Source organism: Narcine bancroftii, chromosome 13, assembly GCF_036971445.1.
Source record: "Narcine bancroftii isolate sNarBan1 chromosome 13, sNarBan1.hap1, whole genome shotgun sequence".
Lineage (NCBI taxonomy): Eukaryota > Metazoa > Chordata > Chondrichthyes > Torpediniformes > Narcinidae > Narcine > Narcine bancroftii.
This window is the reverse complement of record NC_091481.1, coordinates 26,853,138-26,873,828: the sequence shown is the minus strand read 5'-3', so window position 1 is coordinate 26,873,828 and position 20,691 is coordinate 26,853,138. Positions and strand designations below refer to the sequence as shown.

General features: G+C 38.5%; 1 protein-coding gene across 3 annotated transcripts in view; it reads right to left on the bottom strand.

The window, feature by feature from the left end:
* Positions 1 to 20,691, bottom strand: part of LOC138748599 (copine-8) — a 276,255-nt gene that overhangs the window by 188,856 nt on the left and 66,708 nt on the right. For 2 of the 3 annotated variants that reach the window (XM_069909068.1, XM_069909069.1), the window contains exons 3-4: positions 12,267 to 12,313; positions 9,208 to 9,311 (exon numbers count right to left, since the gene is read on the bottom strand). In XM_069909068.1, the coding sequence (XP_069765169.1) occupies positions 9,208 to 9,311; positions 12,267 to 12,313 (151 nt within the window). Of the gene's footprint in view, positions 1 to 9,207; positions 9,312 to 12,266; positions 12,314 to 13,622; positions 13,694 to 20,691 lie in introns of those variants that run through there. The other variant, XM_069909070.1, reaches the window with a different exon arrangement.

Genomic DNA, 20,691 nt, shown 5'->3' with positions numbered 1-20,691 from the left:
ATAAAATGCTCTGCATAACACTGTTGAGTAGAAGTTCTATTCACAAAAGTGGACAAGGCTTTGAAATTCTGCACACATTACAATTCAACTTAGTGAGACTTAAATGAATTAAGGCATCATTTACCATATTAATAATTTTGACATTTTAAATGTTGCTGCTTCTGAAGTCTGTGCAGGAATTAGCAGATCACCAGACATGGTCGAAGTGTCAGAAAGCTTTTTTTGCTTTCCTGTGCACTAAGCTAAGAAACAAGGTTCGAGCCTCCAGCAAAACATCCTTCCTAAAAAGCTATAGACATCATTGACCTGTCCATATACTCTACTGGTTCCCCTTAAAAAAAACGTATCCTAACCATCAATATTCCAGTTTTATTGTCACACGAAATCATATAACTTGCAGATTCTTAAATTTAACCAATCATTTTAGTCCTTTCACCATCTCTTTCCAATCAACTGAAGCATCTTTACTGGATCCATTCTATCTCTTAACATTTTCCTCTAACGGCTTCTTCAAATGTTATGCACAAATAAATTCCACATCCATTATGATGTAAAACAACAAGTATATTGGGTAACATTTTCTAAACATAACTGTAGCACCGAATAACAACACTTCTGTGAGGTTTCTTTTATTACAAAAAAAGGTTCTTTTAAAAACAACTATATTTATTAACTAAGCAACCAGCACTAAAAACAGAACACACACATGATGCAGACCTCATGGGAAGGCATCCATCTTGAATCTACTAAAGATGCAACAACATTTGCAAAATGCAACATTCCCCAGATGCTACACACTCCATCTCTGACTCCTCCTGGTGGTAGAACTCTATCACTACATCCCTTTTCCTTGAGGTGTTTAATCAAACATGACACATTAATACAGTATTCTTTCAATTTAAAGATCAACACAAATGTAACATGAAAATCAACAGCACAAACATTTAACTGTGCAGTTCTTTAAACAGGTCTCACAGCTGGAAACCATCCTGTCAATGTCAGCATTTATCCCTGACCAATAAACAGTAATTCTGGCCCTCCACTTGCATTTTTCAATGTCAAAGTCCCCCATATGCACCCTTTTCAGCATCTCGTCGCAGTGATTGAGGAATGTCAATTTTGCTTTGTCTGAGTAGAAGCCCAATGATAACACTCAGCTCAGCTCTTATGTTGTAGTATGGCTGACATTCATCTCCAGGCCACCCTTCATTCATATTCTTGATGACCTTCTGTACAACTGTGTCCTTTTCTGTTTCAGCTGCGATCAGATCAGATGTCAGATACAGGAAGAGATTCATTGATCAGATTCACATCCGTCTCTGTGGAACTCTCATTGTGTGCTTCACTCTGCGTCGTTGCCCTGGACAACATATCAGGCAACACAATATGTTTCCCTGGGGTGTACACCAATTCAAAGTCATAATATTGTAGCATCATTATCAGTCTTTTGATTCTTGGTGACATTTCACTGAGATTTTTCTTGATTATTGTGATCAGTCTCTGCCATAAATGTTGGTAGACCATACACATATCTGTGGAACTTCTGAAGTCCATAGACCAGACCTAGACACTCTTTCATGATCTGTGCATATCAACATTCATATGTTGTCATTGTCCGTGATGCGTATGCTACTGGCCTCCAATCTTCCCCTATAGCCAGAAGTAGGTCGGCACCTATTCCATCTTTTGAAGCATCCGTGGATGTCAAAGAACATCAAAAGTACTGGTTCTATAGTTAGAATGGTCTTCAGTCATCCCCTTTCTTTCTTGTGGTTGTCTGTCCACTTGAATTCACATTTGTCTTGTAACAACCTCCTTGGGTATGTTGTTTTGGAAGACAGGTTTGGTATGAATTTACCAATGAAATTGATCATTTCCATCAATCTCAATGTGCCTCTTTTGTCAGTGGGTCTAGGCATCTCTAAAATTGCTTTCATCTTGCTCTGGTCTGGCTCTACACCTGCCTCTGATAATTGATCTCCCAGAAAGATACTTTCCTTCACACCAAACTGACATTTTTCTCTGTTTAATTTTAATCTATACTGCTGGATGTCTTGTAGCATTTTGAAGAGCCTTTTGTTGTGTTGTTTTTGTGTAGATCCCCATGCAATCACATACATGTTCACATATATCCCATTTATGCCTTCTATGATGTGCTCCATCGTCCTGTGGAACACTTCCGGAGTTGAGGAAATTCCAAAAGGCATCCTCAGACAAAAGTATCAGCCATGTGGTGTATTAAGTGTACAGTATTTTATGCTATCATCAGGCAGTTTTATTTTCCATAAGCCCTGGGATGCATCCAATTTAGTGAAAAACTTTGCGCTGGCCATCTCACTTGTAATTTCATCCCTGGTTGGAATCTGATAATGTTTCCTCTTTATATTGACATTCAGGTCTTTTGGATCCATGCATATGCATATGTTACCATTCTCTTTGGCACACACCTTTGAATTCACCCATTTTGTGGGCTCCTCCACTTTCTTTATGACCCCTAGTGCCGTCATTTGGTCGAGTTCCTGCTTGAACTTTGGGGCATGCTCTACTACCTGTGTTTCTCCTTTTAACTGTATTTTTATAGCAGAATGGTAGAACTTCAAACCTCTAAGATTCGGGAAACTGATTCAGTATTTCCTCTACACTGTTCTCTGCATGGTCTCTGTTAATGTGATATACCCCAAGTTTAAGTTTTCCCATGCTTTGTCACAAAGCAGTGAATAATGTCCATCTGGGATGACTGTGAACCTGAGGTGGTGCTCTTTATCTTTAACTTGCACCTTGAGTTTACATGTACTTTTGTGTTGATGGTCTGTCCATTGTATGATTTGAGCAGTACAGGATTTGCATGGATGTATAGCTTTATCTTCATTGCCCTGATGTTGTTCAAATATCAAATTGACCTTTGCCCCTATGTCTAACTTGAAAGGAATATTTGTTCACTTGAATGCAATGACACAGTCCATTTATCCTGCTTGACACTCAGTGTATCATTGAGAGCAATTTCTTTTATAGTGTGTACAGTGTGTACACTTCTTCTGTTTAGTTTCCCTTTGGAAAAACATTGCTTTGTATAGTGATTCTTCCCTTTGCACTTGTTACAGACTTTTCCCTTAAGCTGGACATTGCTTTGGTCCATGCTTAGTGCCGCATCATTTATAATTGAATGTCTCTCCATCTTTTTGTTGGTTCCTGTATTTTGTTTGTTTGTGTGTCCAGACACTATGGCTATGACTATGCCTTCATTTTCACTGGCTTTTACACTATCATCAAACTGTTTTGCATGCTGCAGAGCTAGCTCACTGGAGTGGCATCAGTTCCCGCCAAGGTAAGCTGTGTTTCTCGGAGCAACCTCTCTCTGACTTTCTTATCAATAATCCAGAACACAATTTGATCATGGATCATTATATCTTGCAGTGATCCAAAATTTCAAGTTCTTGCTTTTAGTTTTAAGTCTATTAAAAAGTATCAAAATTCTCTCCCTAAAGCTGCGAGTGCGAGTGAAACACACTTCTCGAAGGTTTCATTTTTCTTTGGTGAAGAATGCTCATCAAACATCTCGATAACCTTGTCTAATTTGCTCTGGTCTTCTCCCTTGGCAAAAACAAATGGGTTGAAAACCTCCAGAACTTGAGGTCCCACCATGGTAAGTAGCATTGCAATCTTCTGTGTATCCAGTTGGCTATCGATTCCAATTGCTTGCAGGTAAAACAGAAACGTTTTATGAATTCATAAATGCTTAAACACCCTCCACTGATGGTCGATACTTCCAGTCTAATTTACAGAATTAGGAGCTTTTAAACCCTTCATGTTTTCTCTGCTAGTATCGACTTTTATTCACTGTTTTTTTTCCTTCTTTCACTCCTGTGCACAGCAGAACTTGACTGTCTCTTCCACTCCTGGTACCATGTGATGTTTCTTTTATTACAATAAATACACTTGGGTTCTTTTAAAAAAAAAATTAGATTTATTAACTAAGCAGCCAGCACTAAAAACAGAACACACACACACACACCTCGGGGCTTCTCAACTTCAAGCCTATGCTCACCCTCTACCTTGATCCTGACTTCCCAGAGGCAAATTATCTTTTCTTATTCCTCTCCCTATTGATGTTAGAACTTGCTCCTTCCCCATATTTGTTCTTCAAAATTGGATCGTTCCATCCTTTGAGAACATAGCTTAATCAGTAAGTTCAAGCCAGTTTAACACTCCTCATGGATTTTTGGAATTAAATTTAAATTTAGAATACAGCACAGTTACAGGGCCTTCTGACCCAGGACGCCTAATTATACCCTGTTTGTTGTGGGAGGAAATCAGAGCACCCAGAAGAAACCCCACGGAGACACGGGGAGAACTTATAAACTCCTTACAGACAGCACCAGGTCGCTGGCTCTGTAACAACATTGTGCTCACTGTACAGCCCTATTCTGAACAGGGTCAACATTTCTCCTTTGAAGTATCCTGTTCAGCCCAAAATTGATTCAACCCTCTTAGACTTGTGGACACCATAACCTTTTCCAAGATTCATGCAGTCTTTTCCACTGCAATGGCATCATCTGCCTTGTGCATACATTCTTGCAATGACACAGCACTGACCTGACACCATGACATGATTGACTCATAAGGTTTATATTTTCTTCCAAAGACCTTAAAATGTTACATCACTGTCCAAATGAACATGGGTTTCTCATAGTGGGTAGTCCTTCTTTCTGGGTCATCTCAGTATTGTCTAAGCATCTTAATCTGCCTTGTCCACCCACCTTCTTCTATGCATTACCTGTTAACTAGCCTGTCTGGTAGTACGATCAACAAAAAGAAGACACAGTTGGTGGCCATTCAGCCACTTTTGCCATCCAAGATCATGACCGAGCTTGAATCTCAGAAACCCATTTCCAACAACCCCACAATCTTCTCTTCTGATGATCTGTTAATATCAGCCATGAATATGCTTGGAAAGAGAGAATATACTTGAAAATTTACTGCTCACTGGATAAAGAAATTGCTTATCACCTCATTCTTCTCATTCCTCGTGAGGGAGCACCAATCTACTTAATTGATCCTCATAAATCAATTTTCTATTCCGTGGTGGATTAACCATTAGGATTAGAAGGCTTAAGCCTTGGGGCCTGAAAGGGAGGGGGCCCCCGAGAGCAAAAAAAAATGGTTTAATTGCATGTATACACGAGTATTTTGGATGATATTTCAGTACTTTTTCATATATTCTTTTCATTTGTGGAATATTATAAATATTACAAGTACTATTTTGTTTTTAAAATTAGGCTCCAAACATTTAGAAGTAATGCTTTTAGGACTTTGTGCTGCAGCCGCAAGACTGTGTTTACCGTGACGATGTTATTACGTCACCAGTTTGCATAAACTGGTTATAGACTGGGAGCGAAGCCTGTTGAAACATGAATGTCATTTTGTGATATCTAAAATATGAACGGCAAACAGAAACGTTACTTTAGTAAGTCCATGTTTTATCGCTCCCTTACAAATGGTGAGAAAATCAGAAGTTGGCTGTGCTCTTCTCCAAGCACAGGCATTCCATTTTAACTGCAAACTTTTTATCAAGTGAAGACCGTGCTTGATTTCTTGACAATGCCAGTCAGAACATGATTATATGTTCTGGAAAGGGTTGTTGCGACAATTAAATTTCTTGCTTATACATGTAGTACATCGTACATAGTACAACGATACAAGTTACTTAACATCACTTCATTCAACGAAGGGTGGAGCAGGGGGTAAAGCCTCAGCCTAGGGGCCCAGGTGGTGGTTAATCTGCTAGTGTCTCCATCCCAAGAACCAATCTATGGTAAATTTTTGCAGCACTGGCTCCATTGATTGTATACCCTTCTTCAGGTAGGGGGCAGATCTTGACAATATTCTCTGTGCCATTGCAATAAATTTGTTGACCTCAAATCTCCTTGTAACAAAAGTAATGAGGCTTCATCTTCCCAAGTTGTTTACTATACTTACACGTTAACTTCTAGCGAGTTTGGTATAAAAATCACCAAGCTCCTACTGAAAACCATCTTTTAATTTCTTTTCAATAAGAGATGACTTTACATTTTTGAAATTGTACTCCTCTACCATTGCTTCCCCATTATTTAGCCTGTCTAAATCCTCCTGAACCTCCAATGCCACTTCTTCACCACACACATTACAATTCAGCTTTATCAGAATCAGAATCTATTGCCATGAATTTGTTGTTGTTGTTTTGTGGCAGCATTACAGGTGCAAATTTGCTATAAATCACATTTTAAGAAAAATAAAGAAATTAGTGCAAAAGGAAAGTGAGGGAGTGTCTGTGGTTCATTGTCCATTCAGAAATCTGATGGCAGAGGGGAAGAGGCTGTTTTGGTATAATTGGGTATTCATCTTCAGACATCTGTGTCTTCTTCCTGATGATAGCAGTTAAAAGAGGACATGGCCTGGGTGGTGAGGGTCCTCGAGGATTGAGGCTGCTTTCTTGAAACATCACCTCTTGTAGATGTCCTTGATGGAGTGAAGATTAATGCCCAACCCAATCTCCCAACTCTTTGTATTCTTTTCCTGTGCATTGGCACATCCATACCAGATAGTGATGCAACCAGTCAGAATGCTCTGTAGAAATTTGCTGGAGTATTTGGTAACAGACCAGATCTCCTCAAACTCCTCATGAAGTACAGTCTTCTTCATAATTGCATTGACATGGAGGCCCCAGGATCGATCTTGACACTCAGGAATTTGAAGTTCTTAACCCTTTCCACTGCTGCTGACCCCTTGATAAAGACCGAATTGTGTTCTCCTGATTTCCCTCCCCCTGAAGTCTACAATCAGTTCCTTAGTTTTGCTAACGTTGAGTGCAAGGTGGCTGTTGTGACACCACTAAACCAGTTGATCTATCTTACTTCCTCATTCCTGTCTGTGATTTCACCGACGATCACGATGTCATCGCCAAATACTTAGGCGCCAATTGAATTGTGCCACAATGATATCAGTAATAAATCTCATTCAGTTAAACTTGGATTCCTCCCCCACACCCCCCCTCCCCCCTCCCCATTTAAACCAACGACAGAGCTAGTGAACAACTGGGCTCCAGCAGCGCCTGATATACATAAAAATAATCCATTTATTCCTGCTGTTTTCCCTCCTTTACAATCATTATCCTATTTATTCTAACCTGATTTAATCATGTCTTGTGTCATAATTTATTAGACTTTCAAAAGGATTTCTCATTGCAGTAGATTTGTCAAACACTATTTTCTTTTCACAAATCTATGCAATCCCATTGTACTTTCTGTTTTGTTATCACTTCCTTAATGAGTAGATTCAACATTTTTCCTTCCGAATAGCCATAGTTCCCCATCTTTTACCTCTTCCCTTTTTTTTTGAACTGGTAGGATTAAATTTTCAGCCCTTACAGTAACACTAATAATCACCATGCAAACCCACGGCTTTGAGAAACATCTTTCATATTTTCTTTCTCTCCTGACAGTTAAATTCTCAAACCTCTCTTTCTGGAAATATAACCTCTCAAAATTACTATATCACTTGATCACATCTATTGTGTGCATTGGCCTAATGCTGGACCAAACTCATCAAGGGACACTGCTGAAGTTCAGGCTTCATATTCCCCCTCAAAGGAGGGGCCACCAGAGAGCTCCTTCTGCCACTGCAGGAGTGCAGAGCTTCATATGCCTGGATCATTTGCCTTTGAACCATTGATCACCGACTTTAAGATTTTTCTTCCCGCAAGAGGATTTTAATGGTCTCCATTTCAAAAAATAAGATATCCTTAATGATCAAGAGTATGAATTCCGTGTACCACAAAGTCATGAAAACTGAAATTTAATTCTGCAAATGTATTTCAGTGGGAGTCATGGAGTTCAACAGCAAAATAAAAAAACAGGTGATTCACCTCAACCATCCAAAGATCCCACCTCAGCCAGTTCTATCTGCCCACATTCCTCCAAACCTTTCCTATTCATGCAGCAGTCTGAATATCTTTCCAATGTTATTATCACACCACTTCCTACAGCAGTTCATTCCGTACACATCCCATCCTGTGTGTGAGAAGCAGCTCCCTCTTAAATCATTCCCTTCTCACCTTAAACCAATGGCCTCTAGTTTTTGACTACACTCCCTTAAAGATTGACAATCCACTTTATGACTGCCCCTTAGGATATTATGCCTTTATTTAGTCACCCCTCAGCATTCTTCACTCTCGGGTAAACAGTCCCAGACCATTCAGTTTCTTTCATTCAAGCGCCCGAGACCTGTTGTGGGGGTGGGTGTGTGTGCGACTAGAGTTTTGGGGCCTATTTTTTAGGGCAACATTTAGGGGGTTGGACTATTACTACTTTTGACCACATTAAGTACCTGTGTCAACCGAGGTGTTGGGTGTTAAGTTGTCAGGAGCTCAGATGGGTGGGCAGGTGGCTAGGACTGGGTGGAAAGTCCGCGAGCAGGGCGTTTGGAGCTCGGATGGGCGACAGCTAGGGCCTCAGCTAGAATCTGCAGTTGGGGGCGTCAGGAGCTCAGATGGGCAGGCAGCTCGGTGGGTGGCAGGGGTCAAAAATAGGGGATTGAGTTCTACTTTTATATGGGATATATGGAAAATATCAATTTTTTTGGGGAAAAATAGAGATATCAACTTTTACATGGTATCAATTTTTACACAAATATATATAGTATTTCTTATTGTATGGTAATCAGAACTACACATGATACTCTAATATGGTATTCCAATTCTTGTTCTCAATGCCCAGCTGCCCAAGGCAAGTATAACAAACATCATTTTCACCACCTTGTCCACCCATGTCAATGTTGATCAGGAAACTTGGTTGTACCCCAAATTATGTCTGTTCAACCACACCGCAAAGGGCCCCGCCATCCACTGTGCAAGTCGTGCCCTGGTTTAACTTCCTAAAATGCACAACTTTGCATTTGTCAGAATGGACGAAAGTTAAAGAATTTTATGTATGCTACATTCCAAATGTACTATTACATGACAATAATGAATCCTTTACCTTTAAATTCCATTTCCCATTCCTTAGCCCATTTTCCCATTTGAGCTACATGCTGCTGTAACCTTGGACAAACTTTGTTGTTCAACACACCACCAATTTTTGTGTCATCTCCAAATTTACTAACCATAAAACTATTGATGTTACTTCTATTTAATTTGGTTAAAAAGGAACATTTCTACCAGCGATATGTACATACAAATCAAATCGAAGATTCTGACGTTCTTCAAAGAAGTAATCGAGAAGAAATTTTCTCACAAAGTCTGGATTCAAAGTATTGTCGATAGCTTCTGTTCTTCCAGACTGTCAAAGCAAAGTGTGGAAAAAAGTGGAGCCGCAAGTTAATTATTTTGATAGATTCGATATGGCAAACGTACAATTAATATGAAGTGGTTAAAAAAATGCACAATACACATTGGAGCCAGTTCTACAGCACAGAAACAAGCCCTTTAATCAAACTTGTGAATGCCAACCAAGATAGTATCAGATCCTTCTAAAACTTTCTCTTCTATATCTGTCTAATTAACTTTTAAACATAATAATTCTCCCCACCTCTATCACTTCCTCTGGTAGCTCATTCCATATTCTGACCATCTTTAGGAGGTTACCCCCAAGTTCTCTCTCAAAATCATTTAACTCTCACCATAAATCTATGCTTCTGGTTCTAGATTCCTCTCCCCTGGGGAAAAAATGACAACTTGTCTTATCTTCTCCCTCTACAATATCCTCCCATACTCTAGGGCAGTGGTTTTCAAACTACCCCCCTAAACTCATATTCCATCTTAAGCAATCCCTATGCCATAGGGGGTCTGTGATTAATAAGAATTTGCTTAAGGTGGTAAATGAATGGAAAGAAGTATGAAAATCACGGTCTTAATCATACCTTATTGACTCGTTATGTCCACAGATTCATAACCAAAGGAAATGGGCCAATGACCATTTTTCTCACGCAAAATATTTGAATAACAATTGGGTCTAGAGCAGTGGTTCTCAACCTTCCCTTCCCACTCACAATCCATCCTCTACCAATCACAGAGCATCTTTAGCACAGGAATTACTTAAGGTGGAATGTGAGTTTAGGGAGGTAGTTAGAAAACCACTGCTCTAGAGCAACCACTCAATGGCACCCCTAACGCCATGGCACATTTAAGTAAAAGCCTCGTTTTCTTTTCACCTCATGTAACATGAATGTTTTTTTGGGTTTTTTTTTAATGTGGTGAGTAGGAGAGAATTGTGGAAAAAAAAATCAAAACTTGACTGTTTCACAGGGAAAGGGGCCCATAAACTTTCAGCAAAGTCCTAAGGGGGCCATAGATGAAAAAAAATTGAGAATGGCAGTTCTAGGCAGTGAAAGACCCAGCCAGTCCATCCTCTCCCTTATAATTCAAGCCTGGTAACATTCTCGTGAATCTTTTCAGTACATTTTGCCACTTATTACATCTGTCCTATGGCTGGGTAACCAGAATTGTGCACAATATTTCGAGTGTGGTCCCACCAACATCTTGTACAGTTGTAGCATTGGGCCTGATCATGTTCTTAATGGTCTGATGAATTAAGGTAACTTTCACCAGCCCAAAACATCGGTTCTGTATCTTTACCTTTACTACATAAAGGACACTGTTCGACCTGCTGAGTTTCTCCAGCATTTTGTGTTTTTACTTCAACCACGATGCCTACAGATTTTCGTGATACCGGTCTATCTGTCTGGTCACTTTCTTGGAACTAAGCATCCGTAAATGACACCCCCCCCCCCCCCGACCCCGCCAGTGTCTTATTGAATTTGAATAGGCAAATTTGAACCACATTTTCCTTATTGTGGAAAAAGTAGACAAATGTAAAATGGTGCAATTTAATTCTAACAATTGCTTTTAGTACAAGTTGATTTTAATCATTAGATTAAACACCAAGTATGAAAAAAAAACTAATTACAAAAGGTGCGGTGGTTTGGAAATTGAAATTTTAACTTGATGAGTCTTGCATTAGGGAATTTAACAGGTTTCCCAACATTATCTCAGCGGTAATACATTAATAAACCCGAGGGGCAGAATTTCAACTATGTCATGGCCATTATGTTGTGCTTGTTTTCTTTAAATTCTACTCAAAATTATTTGCATTTTATTCAATGCTGAACCTCACCAAACCAGTGCAATCCACAACATTTTAGCGCATAATCTTTGAACAACATGCTGTAAATTAGCATATTGAGAGAGTATCTGGTCTTGTACCCATCAATAATCTACTATTATTCTAATCAACTTGATAGTCCACCAAATTTCATACACATTGTATTGATAAACAAGATGCTTGTTCATGTATTCAAAAACATGAAAAACTTAGCTTTTTTTCCCCAAACACAACCATTAATATGATCATTTTTTACAATCTTGAAGAGGTTCAAATAAGCAGTTATTGGAAATTTATAACAGTGATTAATTCAGTGTTGGTCTGTGTGCAAACTTTGGAACTTAGTTTGATCAGCTTTAAGTGAATTGCTCCAGAAAACATAAAAGACAGACTTTAAAAGTTGAGAAAGGCTATTTTAAATAGTTGGCAAGTATTGAATTTCATATTGCATCTTTACAACATTAGGGTTTTCAAAGCACTTCATTGTATGGCCAGTTCTGGCTACAATGCCATTCCGAAACAGCTGTGCAATATCGTTCAGATCAACTATTCTTGGTGTGAGATGAGAGATTAATTTTGGTAAAGCCATCATGGATATCCGTCCTAATCTTCATGGAAGAATGCTGTCTCATCCAAAAAAAGCACACTGACAGAAATGCAATGCAAATGTCATTTTAAATTTTTGTTTAGGTGTAAAGAATATTTTTGAACCTATGACCATACAGATGGAGAGGTCTTGCCTTCTGGGAATTGGATCCTTTGAAGCCAATAGGATGACAACACTCCTTGAAACATGGTCAACTGTAGACAAAACCTCATACTTGTCAAACACAGAGCAGAAAAAAAAACATCGGTATATTATTGGAAAAGCAAAAATACCACCCCAAATATATGTGGAACTCAGGAAAATATTTTCTCTCTCACAAACACTTAGGAATAGCAACATTCACTCTGAATATTTGCTATAAATGCTTTAAACTAAACAATACTACAAATTGAAGAATTCTCAAGGTGCAATCTGCTTACAATGCTAAATCAATTTACATTTTTATAAATAATTATGCAGATATTAAAATGTTTGCAGCATTGTTCTATAAAATATATGCATGACAACCTGTCTTATTGCTGACCTACCTCTCTCCACTCTTTGTTCCCAATACCTTGCAGGTACAAGACACAAACTGCAAAAAAGAAATACAGATTTTAAAAGTTTTTTTTTTAATTGACAGCTGACACATACTTTTAAAGAAAATTATTTTAATAAAAACAAACCAAAATGCTGGAGGAACTCAACCGTTATTTTCAGCGACCATAGGAGACAAATGTATATTGCCAACGTTTCGGGCCTGAGCCCTTCGTCAAGGAATAAGCAAGAAGCAGCAAATCTCAGAAAGTCTCAGAATTCAAGCAATGGGGGAGGAATCCAGACCAACAAAAGACATTAATTGGATATAAGGGACGAGGTAGCATTTATCATGTCTGTAGGAAAGGAAACGGAGAGACAAAGATAAGGAAAGGCGATGGGGGAAGGTTTAATGAAACATAGAGAAGTCAATATTAATGCCATCCAGTTGGAGGGTGCCAAGTCGGAAGATAAGGTGTTGTTCCTTTAATTGACTGATGGTCTCAGTCTGGCAGTGCATGAGACCATGGGCAGACATGTCAGCAAGAGAATGGGAGGGAGAATTGAAATGGGTGGTCACTGGGAGGTCATGGACAGACATATGAGCAAGGGAATGAGATGGGGAAATAAAATGGGCGACCACTGGGAGATCCTCGCTATTGCAGTGAACGGAGTGCCCCTTACCATATCCAATTAACACCTTTTGTTGGTTTGGATTCCTCCCCCATTGCTTGAATTCTGAGACTTCCTGAGATTTCCTGCTTCTGGTTCTGCTTAATCCTTGAAGAAGGGCTCAGGGCCAAAACACCTGTAATATATCATTGTCTCCTCCAGACACTGAAAAGAGCAGCTGAGTTCCTCCAGCATTTTGGTGGGTTTTTACTACAATCACAAGAAAATTATTTTGCTCATTATTCCATTGACACGTCTTCAAATTAAAACCATTTTCAGTATAGGAAAATGTGCCATTCTCTCTATATAGGAATACACTACATGAAATTTCCCACCATTGGCCTTTTTGATTTTTTACACTTTGCACAACACGTTGTCCTGGCATGCAATTCTTTTGCAAATCGAGAAACTGGACAATTTTAAGAAAGCATTTTGTTCCTCATTGAAGAAAATGGATTACAGGTATTTTACAATTATCCAGATGTTTGAATGAGTCAAAATCTTAAGTACTGAAGGAACTTTAGTTTTAATCACTGGCTAAAAGACTCTTGAGAGGAGAGAAATAAATAGCTACATATTATGCAATTAACAAAAGTCTGGCTGCATCATGTGATTTGCAGAATTATGCACATTAGATTTTGATGACATTAAACATGATATTTCATCATCCAATCATCTGTTTGCATGGTACCCACGCGAGTCTTTTCCATAACCTTGTGACCAACCATAGAAGACTGACAAAGGGTCCTGGACACAAAACATTAACTGTTCCTCTTTCCATAGATGCTGCCTAATCGGCTGAATGCTTCCAGCGTGCATTACTTGAAAATACAGGAACTTTGAAATAAATGACTTTTTTTAAAATGTACTTCCTTGTGACATGCTAGTTTACCTTCAAATCCACACATACCATTGAGGTGACTCAGACACAGACAATAAGCACACTGACATAATGATTTCAGTGGGTTTGGTCACCTGTAGCTTAGAATTGTGCCCAGGTTTAGGATCAGAAATGGTTTTAAAAGATCTTTCAAATTTGAAGCAAATTATAGCTGATGGAATGACTAAAAAAAATGTATTTAAATTGCGTATATTTTGTTATTTTGTTACAGTCGATGCCGCTTTAGTTGCCCATTCAGAGGCAGCTCTTCAGCGCTTGACGTCCTGTTTTGTGGAAACTGCCAAAATGTTTGGCCAGGAAGTCAGCCTGAAAAAAACTGAGGTCCTCCATCAGCCAGCTCCCCACCATGACTACCAGCCCACCCACATCTCCACACAAAACTCAAAACGGTTAACCAGTTTACCTATCTCGGCTGCACCATTTCATCGGATGCAAGGATCGACAACGAGATAGACAACAGACTCGCCAAGGCAAATAGTGCCTTTGGAAGACTACACAAAAGAGTCTGGAACAACAACTAACTGAAAAACCTCACAAAGATTAGCGTATACAGAGCCGTTATCATACCCACACTCCTGTCCGGCTCCGAATCATGGGTCCTCTACCGGCATCACCTACGGCTCCTAGAACGCTTCCACCACGTTGTCTCCGCTCCATCCTCAACATTCATTGGAGCGACTTCATCTCCAACATCGAAGTTCTCGAGATGGCATAGGCCGACAGCATCGAATCCACGCTGCTGAAGATCCAACTGCGCTGGGTAGGTCACGTCTCCAGAATGGAGGACCATCACCTTCCCATGATCGTGTTATATGGCAAGCTCTCCACTGGCCACTGAGACAGAGGTGCACCAAAGAAGAAGTACAAGGACTGCCTAAAGAAATCTCTTGGTGCCTGCCACATTGACCACCTCCAGTGGGCTGATATCGCCTCAAACCGTGCATCTTGGCACCACACAGTTCGGCGGGCAGCAACCTCCTTTGAAGAAGACCGCAGAGCCCACCTCACTGACAAAAGACAAAGGAGGAAAAACCCAACACCCAACTAATTTTCCCTTGCAACCGCTGCAACCGTGTCTGCCTGTCCCGCATCGGACTTGTCAACCACAAACGAGCCTGCAGCTGACGTGGACATTACCCCTCCATAAATCTTCGTCCGCGAAGCCAAGCCAAAGAGAGAAAAGGAAAGATTTTGTTACAAGAGCAAACACCTAAAGTAGGTTTGTTTCATTCAAAAGCAAGGTGGAAATAAGATCGCGACGTGATAAGAGATCAGCAGGGATTGGCTCAATTTATGCAGTCATGTCTAATACTACTAATGCAAGATATAGATTGTTCCATTATAATTTTTTTTACATCAATTGTATAATCACACCTCAGAAACTGAGTAGATGGAGATTGAATTTATTGGATCAGCATTTTAGATGTGGAAAAGAAATTGGAACTTTTTTCATTCCACATGGTCCTGTTTGAAGGTTAATTTTGGGAGGGGGGGGGTTCTGATAGTACATTTTTGCAACAAATAACTGGAGTGATTTTTCTGTTAAACCCTGAATTATTGTTGTTAGGAAATTTTGAAAGTGTTACTCCTAAATTATTATTGTCAGATTCTCAATTAACATTTTTAAGTTAGCTTCAGTAATAGCAAGGGAAAGTATTGCTGTAACATGGAAATTTGATGTTTCATTAACATTAGATAGATGGCATGCTGAGATTTGAAGTTGTATACCTTAAGAACAAAATGACATAATTTGAGGGATAAATATTCCCTATTTCTACAAATTTTGAGCCTGAATATTAGAATTATGAAGTTAAAATTATAATTCATTTTTTAAAATTCTCCTGACCAGTTGTTTTCCCTGAAAGAATAACAATTTTACAATATTTTTGAGATCTTTGAATGTCATCTGATGCAGTATTAATTATTATGCAATAATATTATATATCTTAGTTATGGGATTAGATTAGGCTTGGGGGAGGGAAGGTTTAGAGGATTTTTTTAGTTTTTTTAATATATATATTTGTTAATATTGTATTATTATGACTTATCGTTGTTTATTCCGATTTTATATATGTTGACTAAATAAAATATTCAAATAAAAAAGAATTGTGCCCAGGTAAAACTTGATTTTAAAGGAACTTTTTCAACTGAGGACGATGGATTAAATTATTTCCCCCCCCCCCCCCCCCTCCACCCCTAGTCATTTCGTTGGTCAATCCCACACGAAGTGATTCTGCAATGCCTGATCTGAAGGGGTCAGGAAATTTCATTTTTCTATCATTGTCTTTTACTTAACCACATATTCATCAAGAATTTCCATTTGACCCTGGCTGTCGAATGAACAAATTTGATATGGTATTCTCTATGTCCTCATACAAATCCCTGCCCAGACTGTGTGACTCAATGTCTCTGATGTCCCCCACCCAATCAGCAATATCACTCTCTTTAATTCCACCATCTTTCAATGGGACATTGACATTTGCTGTCAGTATCATTTCAAAGCTGTGTTCAGTCCTAAAGACCACAAATGTCCTCAAGCTTACTAAGGCACCCACCTCATTCACAGCCTGACATCATCACTTGTCGAGTCATTAACATTGACCTTCAGTTTTCTATAAACTCCTCCCACAACAACTTCTCCCTAACTCTTTTCCTCTATGTCCTTTCACTGAGCCAAAATCCATTCTCATATTTCCTTTTATCACATCTAATTAACACCTTTTGACAATTGGTCTGGACTCCATCCGATTCCATTCTTCCCCTTTTCTGTCCGCAATCTTTATTTCAGATGCATGCCTGCATTTTTGCTTCTAGCTTGAAGAAAAGCTCCCGCCTGAATCATCAGTAAAATCTCTTCATCTCTAATGGATGCGGCAAGACCAGCTGAGCTCCTCCAGCATTTCTGTGTTTTTATTTTCATCACTTGTCTACTGTGAGAACCCTATTCTTTGACGAAGCATCTCAGACATGCAACATTGCTTCTCTTTCTGCAGGCACTGTCTGGCCTGCCAAGTGTTTCCAGCATACCTGGTTTTTAATTCAGATTTCCAGTTCTTTTTTTTTCAAACCCCATTCTGTATTTTCTTTGAGGTTACTGCGCTGCTATTTCCCCTTGCAGCAACACCCCAGTATCGATACACAAGGTCCCACATAATGTCACCCCCACAAGTGAAAACAGAGATACAACCGTCAGTAGGGCTTCATTGACTGAGGGCAATAACACTTGGTTAGAAAACATACTATAATAATGAATATAACACTCAATTCTTCAAGATACATTTGCATTTTTTTTAAATACTCCACAAGAATAATGCTTTTCTTTGATCAAATGTGTCAGTTCACAGGACGCAAAGGATAATGGTTAAGTCTGAGAAGGGAAGAGGAAGTGAAAATGGTGACCAAAAATCACAGGGCTAAAGATCAGTGGTTGCACAAGTAGTGAGTCAGGGACCTGCGGTCAGTAACTGAGGTGAAATAATGGCTGGGTATTACGGGGAGAAGATATTAAAAATATATGAAGTGGGTATTAAGGAGAACTGGAAGGGGGAGTAAAGCTTTAAATTAAGGTGCTGAAAGCCCACAGATGCAAACACCGCGAGACCCTACCATTAACTATGTTCTAATACTCCAAACAAGCATGGTCAATCCAGAAGATTGATTGTGAACATAAAGGCAATTCAAGACAAGAAATCACTACATATTTCTGCAGTGGCATGAAATAATCCAGAAGACAAAGTAATTTGCTTTCCACAAGCACCATTTCATAAACATAGCAACACAATCAAATATCTAGTCTATATATTTGTCACTGAACTAAATGTGCCATTTCTACATGCTTACATCTTAACCGTAGAAAAAAAATAGCCCAGGAGTGCTGTTGAATGAATTCTTAGTAGCAATAAACAAATCAATTTTCCATAAACAGTTTCTCTTTCTTTTCTTAACCATGGTTACAAATTGTTCACAAGTTTAGTCTCGCCTGAAGGAAGAGCTTTGACATCTCATCTCCCCATCCCTTGTTTCAAAACAAGGAAACCAACTGTTAAAAGGCTTGCTGAAACGAACAGGTTCTTCCACTCCTTTTGTTCAGAAGCTTGAATGATATAAAGTTGAACAAACAGATGGCCAAAATGCACAACTGTGATGGAAAGTTGAGCAGGTAGTGTAATTTAAACTTATCAATTGGAGGGCAGGGCTTTTGAAAAAGGCTTTTCTTTTTTAACATTTTTATTTGTTTCATCAAATAAATGTTACATTCATACACGATAATTAAATAAAATATTAATAAATCTTAGATAGTAATAAAAATGGTATTGAAACCTACGTTATATTGAAAAGAAGCTTTTTAGAAAAGCCAACAAAAAGCCTATACTAATGAACTATGAAAAAGGCTTTATAATTGCATAGGCTGCATTTACAATTAGAAGATTATGGGAGGGTTTCTGGGTATAAAATTAATTGAGATGAATGAAATTATACCATTAATTGATGGGGATTATACAAATTGTCAAAGAAATATGCAATTTAGATGGCTGAAGAATGCGATTAAGTATTTGGGGATCAAAATGGGTAATGACTTCAAAAATTTGTATAAATCTGCTTTTAAAAGTTGAAGAAGATTTAAATAACAGGTTACTTTTCTGATAAATTTAATTGAAAGAGTTAACTGTATTAAAATGAATATATTCCCACATTTGTAATACTTCTTTCAGGCTATTCCAATATCATTACCACAGAATGTTTTTCAAAATTTAAGTTAGGAAATTTCTTTAGAAAGGCAAGTTAGCCAGAGTTTCCATGGAAACATTAACTTGGAAATACTATATGGGGGTTTTGCAACTCCCAAATTTTAAATATACTATTGGATCAAAAGGAAAAATATCTCCAAAAATGCCCTAGACACAAGACAGTTTAATTCCTTTAACAATGGATAATAAAATTCTACATGTATGGTCCTGCAAAGGGGTCATATATGTGGAAGATTGTTATTTGCAATGGCAAATAATTTCATTTGAACAGTTAAAAAACAAATATAATACTCTTAGTAATACAATCTTCTGCTACTTTCAATTAAGAACTTTTTCAGAGATGAATTCGGACCAACCACGATGTTACCATTGAAATGGAGTTTCTGATTTGAAAGAGGAACACAAGTTTACATCTGCAATGTATTCCATACTTCAGTCAGGCACTCCTAAGCGGGAGGCATAGAAATCAAAACAAAGATGGGAAGCAGTCTTGAATATTAGTATTGGTGACAAAAACTGGTCTGATTTTTGTCAAGACTGCATGACAAATACAATTAACATAAGATATTGAATGGAGCAATACAATTTTTTGCATCAGCTATATCTTACCCCACAGAAATTACATAAATTACATTCCAATAAATTGGAATTATGTTTTAGATGTGGTGATGAAACGAGAACCTTTTTACATTCCACCTGGTCATGCTCTAAAGTGAAACCACTTGGGAAAATTTAAGAATTATGTTAAATCAAACTATTGGGAAACAATTACAACCAAGTCCAGAATTGTTACTCCTAGGAAATACTGTCGACATAAAATCCAAAATTAGCCTGTCCAAGTATCAATTAGAATTTCTTAAAATTGCACTGGCAGTGGCCAGGAAATGTAGTGCGGTTACTTGGAAGTCTGATTCCCCTCTAGATATAGCCTGATGGAATGCTGAAATATATAGTTGTGTTCCCCTGGAGAAAATTACTTATAACTTAAGGAAGTAGTACAGGTACACAATCCTTTATCCGGACATCTAAAATTCGTAAAGCTCCAAAAACCCACAAGTGGGGAGAGAGACGGTAACGCGAGTCGGGTAGGCGAGACACCAGCAGCGCGAGTCGGGTGGGCTGGGGGGAAGACTGGCAGTGCGAGTCGGGTGGGCTGGGGGGAAGACTGGCAGCGCGAGTCGGACAGGTGGGGGGGGTGGCAGTGCGACTGGAAGGGGGTGGGGGTGGATACAGCAGCACAATTCGGGTGGGCTTAAATCAGATTTTCCGAAATCCGGAAAAATCTGAAATTCAGAACACACTGTCCCCCAAGGGTTCTGGATAAAGGATTGTGTACCTGTATAACATGTTTTTGTAGGTACGACAGTCATATTTGCAGAATGCAGGGGTGAATATTTAGGGACACTTATTCTGTTCCTGAGTTTTACATCCTAGTTCTTTCTCCTATTGGAGATCTAGCTAAGAAAAGGAATTAGACATCATGAACTGGATACCAGCCCCCGACAGTTCATTTTCTCTTTATTTTTCCTTACTTTTCTGTTTTTTTTCCTTATCTATCTTCTATTTTCTTGGGAGTGGGAGAATGGGATTGTTTGGAGATTTTGACAACTTGCACCATTAATTTTTTTCATTTCAATTTATGTATTTAAGTAATGATTATTTTGGATGCATGTTATCCAAGAAATTAAAATAAAAGTATTTTTAAAAAAAGAAAGGCTTTATAATAATAATTGGGAAGAAATTTGTGAAGATATCATGAAAATACATTTCAATTTCAAGATATTTTCATGTCTTGTATTTTGTTTAAAATTATATTTTTATGATTTAACCTTCCGTTGCTGGAGAAAAAAATCAACCAGCATATCGGGATAATTTATGTGGTTTACCAACTGGAATGGAAGAACCTACAAGACAAAAATTGAATGAGAAATGAGGATACTTAAATCTGCAATATGTAAAGATCAAACAAGCGTCTGGTCAAAATTGTGACAAAGGTGGCAGTGAAAATTTCATTTTTTAATGAAAGAAACACCATCATGAACAACCATGTAATTAAACTCTGTACTTGTATGGTGTTCTAACTGTAATCAACCAAGTTCAAAATGCAACTAGCTT